This window comes from Arachis ipaensis, chromosome B02 (assembly GCF_000816755.2).
Source record: "Arachis ipaensis cultivar K30076 chromosome B02, Araip1.1, whole genome shotgun sequence".
Lineage (NCBI taxonomy): Eukaryota > Viridiplantae > Streptophyta > Magnoliopsida > Fabales > Fabaceae > Arachis > Arachis ipaensis.
The window spans coordinates 78,606,934-78,612,099 of record NC_029786.2 but is presented as its reverse complement, the minus strand read 5'-3'; the positions used below and the strand labels follow the sequence as shown (position 1 = coordinate 78,612,099).

General features: G+C 35.2%; 1 protein-coding gene across 1 annotated transcript; it reads right to left on the bottom strand.

Annotated features, from left to right (window-relative positions):
• Window positions 2,532-4,997, bottom strand: LOC107627425 (cytochrome P450 93A2-like). Its single transcript, XM_016330257.2, has 2 exons — window positions 4,013-4,997; window positions 2,532-3,325 (listed from the first exon to the last, which is right to left on the bottom strand). Exons 1-2 carry the CDS (start codon window positions 4,958-4,960, stop codon window positions 2,687-2,689), a joined length of 1,587 nt encoding a protein of 528 aa, XP_016185743.1. The 5' UTR covers window positions 4,961-4,997; the 3' UTR covers window positions 2,532-2,686.

The following is a 5,166-nucleotide window of genomic DNA, read 5'->3' as shown; positions in this document are numbered from 1 at the left end:
AAAAAAGAAAAAAAATAGCGAAAAAAAAAGAAAAAGCAAGCAGAAAAAACCAATAGCCCTTAAAACCAAAAGGCAAGGGTAATAAAAAGGATCCAAGGCTTTGAGCATCAGTGGATAGGAGGGCCTAAAGGAATAAAATCCTGGCCTAAGCGGCTAAACCAAGCTGTCCCTAACCATGTGCTTGTGGCGTGAAGGTGTCAAGTGAAAACTTGAGACTGAGCGGTTAAAGTCAAGGTCCAAAGCAAAAATAAGAGTGTGCTTAAGAACCCTGGACACCTCTAATTGGGGACTTTAGCAAAGCTGGGTCACAATCTGAAAAGGTTCACCCAATTATGTGTCTGTGGCATTTATGTATCCGGTGGTAATACTGGAAAACAAAGTGCATAGGGCCAAGGCCAAGACTCATAAAGTAGCTGTGTTCAAGAATCAACATACTGAACTAGGAAAATCAATAACACTATCTGAACTCTGAGTTCCTATAGATACCAATCATTCTGAACCTCATCTCCGGAAGTGAATTTCTGAATCATTTACTCATTTCTGTAAACCCTAGTAACTAGTTTAGTTTAAATAAGACTTTTTACTATTGTATTTACATTCTCTTTGATTAGTTTTATGCTAACTGAGACCTTTATGGGGGCTGGCCATTCGGCCATGCCTGAACACTTATCACTTATGTATTTTCAACGGTACAGTTTCTACACACCATAGATTAAGGTGTGGAGCTCTGCTGTTCCTCATGAATTAATACAAAGTACTACTGTTTTTCTATTCAATTCAACTTATTCCGCTTCTAAGATATCCATTCGCACCCAAGAGTATGATGAATGTGATGATTATGTGACGCTCATCATCATTCTCACTTATGAACGCGTGCCTGACAAACACTTCTGTTCTACATGCAAACAAGCTAGAATGAATATCTCTTAGATATCTAATACAGGGGACCGAGTCCGAGATATTAGAATCTTTGTGGTATAAGTTAGAACCCATGGATGGCCATTCTTGAGATCCGAAAAGTCTAAACCTTGTCTGTGGTATTCCGAGTAGGATCTGGGAAGGGATGGCTATGACAAACTTCAAACTCGCGAATGCTGGGCATAGTGACAGACGCAAAAGGATAGTAAATCCTATTCCAGTATGATCGAGAACCGACAGATGATTTGCCGTGCCGTGACAGAGCATTTGGACCTTTTTCACTGAGAGGATGGGATGTAGCCATTGACAACGATGATGCCCTACATAAAGCTTGCCATGGAAAGGAGTAGGAAGGATTGGATGAAGACAGCAGGAAAGCAGAGGTTCAGAGGGACAAAAGCATCTCTATACGCTTATCTGAAATTCTCACCAATGAATTACATAAGTATCTCTATCCTATTTTAATTATCTTTTAGTACACTATAATCTCTTAATACATTTGAATCCGCCTGACTGAGATTTACAAGGTGACCATAGCTTGCTTCAAGCCGACAATCTCCGTGAGATCGACCCTTACTCACGTAAGGTTTATTACTTGGACGACCCAGTGCACTTGCTGGTTAGTTGTACGAAGTTGTGAAACAGAATTAAGAACATGAACGTGCGTATTAAGTTTTTAGCGCCGTTACCAAGAAAGGAATGATCACGATTTCGCACACCAGAGACATTTTTATCCTTTGATCTATTGACCTATTTAAGAAAATTTTTAAATATATAAGTTTTGATTCGTTTTCCTTTTTACTTTTTTTTATTGGCAGCGTCAGATTAACTTAACCATATACAATTATTTTTGACACAGAAATTGATTTTTTTTAAATAATTATATTTTTCACTATGAATAAATTTTTAAATTCAAATTTTATTATCAGATTTTCTAACTCAAACTTTAGCCAATTAAACTAAACCTGATGTTTTTTAATTAATTTTTCGAGTCTTATGACTAATACTATCTCCATCCAAAATAATAGCAAAAGAAAAAGCAATTCAAGAAAGTAAAAGGTGAAATTGAAGCAAAATAAATAAATAAGATAAAGATTCATCCAAAAAATAGTGAGTGATATGCTGCTACACATTGCCACTGTAAACTCAAATGCCACGTTTTCGTTAGGGTATGTAGGCTTTGTTTGTATTTTTTGCCATAAATTTTGTTTTAAATGTGGCAACAAAAGAAAAACATTTATAAAGCGTTGTCCCGTTTAACAAGGTGTACTTTTTAAGTGTGGCCTTATGTATAAGAAAACCTCCTTACTTTATAAGCATAGTCGAAAGTCTACATTATACGCTAGGCTTTTGGCTTTTAGAAGCAACATCAATAATATAGCACCACAATAAATTTCAAAAAGCATGGCCACAGAGAATTGGATGGCCACATCAGAATAAGTGACCGTTATAAAAGCATGGCGTAAAGCCCAAAACAGTGGCCAATGACTATGGATTTTGCGACTTTAGACCATTATGCTATTTAAGCATGTGGAAACATGATAAATTTTCTGTTGAAAAAAAGTGAAGACAAATATATTACTTGTATATTATTAGTTATAAAATCAAAGCATTCAAAGTTGAAGTAAATACCTAACAGAAAGATGTTCATCATTTCTATTTATATAGATCAATGCCCAACCATATCATTGAAATGAGGAGTGCTACCTATTACACCATTCAGCATGGTTTTTATTTTTAAACTAGTGTGTATATGTATAGAAAATAACTAATTTTCTCCAAGATAGCTCAATTGACGAAAGCGAGGTATAGGAACACAAATTAAAGGATGAGCCCTAGCAAGTGTGATGCCACTGTGAGGTTGCTCTTCCATACTAACATTCCCATCAACCTTCCATTCAAAGCATTGAATCATGGCAGCAAGAGTAGCAGGTACAGTTAGAAGTGCTAGTGAAGCTCCAGGACACACTCTTCTTCCAGTCCCAAATGGTAATAATTGAAAATTTTGACCCCTTAAATCTGATAATTGTCTTTCATCATCAATGAACCTCTCAGGCCTAAACTCAAGTGGATTCTCCCAAATCTTGGGGTTTCTACCCATAGACCATAAATTAATAAATAATAAGGACTTTGATGCAATTTCATAGCCACAGACATTAACAGAGGTCTCAGAGGTTGATTGTCTTGCTATAAGTGGAAGTACAGGGTGAAGTCTTAGTGTTTCTTTAACTATGGCTTGTAAGTAAGGAAGATTAGTGAGATCCGACTCTTGTATTAATCTATTGTTCGCAGTTATTAAATCGATTTCTTTTCTTGCTTTTTCCATCACATGCGGGTTGTTGATCAATTCTGCTAGAGCCCATTCGATGTTTGTAGCTGATGTGTCAGTTCCTGCCACAAATATGTCCTGCATATGTAACATATGATGATATGATCAATATGATATTAAAATATTTGTAATTGTGTACTTGAAGCATTAAGAGCTCCTAGTTAGGTGGATCATTTATATTATAGATTATATATCAAATGATTGGTGTAATACAAGATAAGATATAAACATTTTGAGGAGCTATACGTCGCAATACTTATCAAGACCAATAAATGAGATATTACTGTGTGTTCTCTCCAATTTTAATTTTAACATAACATAATATATATTACATGTTTAATAACAATAATATATCTATGAATCAAACCACTAGGATTGAAAGTTAGGGTAGTGTATGCCATCGTACTTTAATAAACGATATATAAAATTCAAAATTTTAAAATAGAAAATTTTCTTAGAGAAACTTTTCTTTTCTTCTTGGGATATCTTTCAACAAATTGGACTAAATTATTTTATTTTAAATAAAATTGATATTGGTGATTTTTTCTAAGAACAAAGTTTAGACAAAGACAAATACGTGAGAACATTTCAAGGCGTACCGATGCTACAACAATGAAAGGAATATACAGATATGTGTCCAATCTGACTTAAATTATCAATTGATTGTTCATAGTTGATGAACTTCTAATAATATGACTCAAAATGTTAGTGGTTCTATCATATAAATATGTGTATATGTGTGTGTGTGATGAGTCATATTCTTACCAAGATGAGAGCCTTGATATTCTCTTTAGTTAATTGTATCTCATCAATTTTCTTATTATCTTCAAGTATGTCCAACAAAATATCAAGTAGATCCTTCACTCTCCCACCTGTATCTCCTTCTTCCTTCATTTTCTTCTTGGCCAATTCATGCTCCCTAATGACTCTTTCTATCATTGAATCAAATCTCTTCCTAATCTCCTTAACCCTCTTATTTTTCCCGTGCAAGTCCCAATTCTTAAATAACCAAATAAAATCTGAAATATTATTAAACTTTCCAGCATTCTCCATAATGTCTTTCACCATCTTTCTTATCTCTTCACTGTCAACTAAACCGTCGCCTCCTTCTTCGCAACACCTTACGCTCATTGTCATTCTTGAAATGACATTATTAGTGAGAGTAATGATTTCACCACTAACATCAACCTTTTCTCCAGCTTCCCCTTTCTTCTGCAAGACTTTGAGGAACCTCAGAATTTCTTCACGTCTTAAAGGAAGAAGTTGGTCTAGGGTTCTTTTGCCAAGAAGCTCTGCCATGCAGAGCTTCTTCATGAACTTGAAGTAGCTTCCGTAAGGGGTGAGTACCAGCCCCTTTAAACCATAAGTTATATAATATTCTGCGCTCGACTTGATGAAACGGCCAGAGAAGGAAGAATCATGAGTTTTGAGAAATTCTTTGGCAATTTCTGGCACAGAAACTACTATACAAGGAAATGAGCCGAGCAAGATTTGAAAGATAGGTCCATAGCGGGCTGAGAGATTGTGCAAGGTTTGATGTTGTAATGAAGAGATTAAGTGAAGGTGTCCAATGATGGGTAGTGATGGTGGACTTGGTGGATTTTGATGATGCTCCTTTTCATTGTTGCGGTGTCTTGTGAGAATAGCTCGAATCACAATTGTGGAGATTAGCCAAATTAGAAAAAGTTGGATGTACGCTTGGAATTCTTCCATAGTTGGAATTCTTCGCAGAAAATGTGAGATTTAGGTTTGTCAAGTGTGTTATGTATAAGTCATTCAAGCTAAGGTATATACCTATATATATTGCTATATAGTCACCTTATTGAACAAAAAAAATGAATGACACTAATAGCATTACCCGAAGAATCAATACACATACCTACCGAAAAAATCACTTTTAATAGCCGTTTATTTTATTC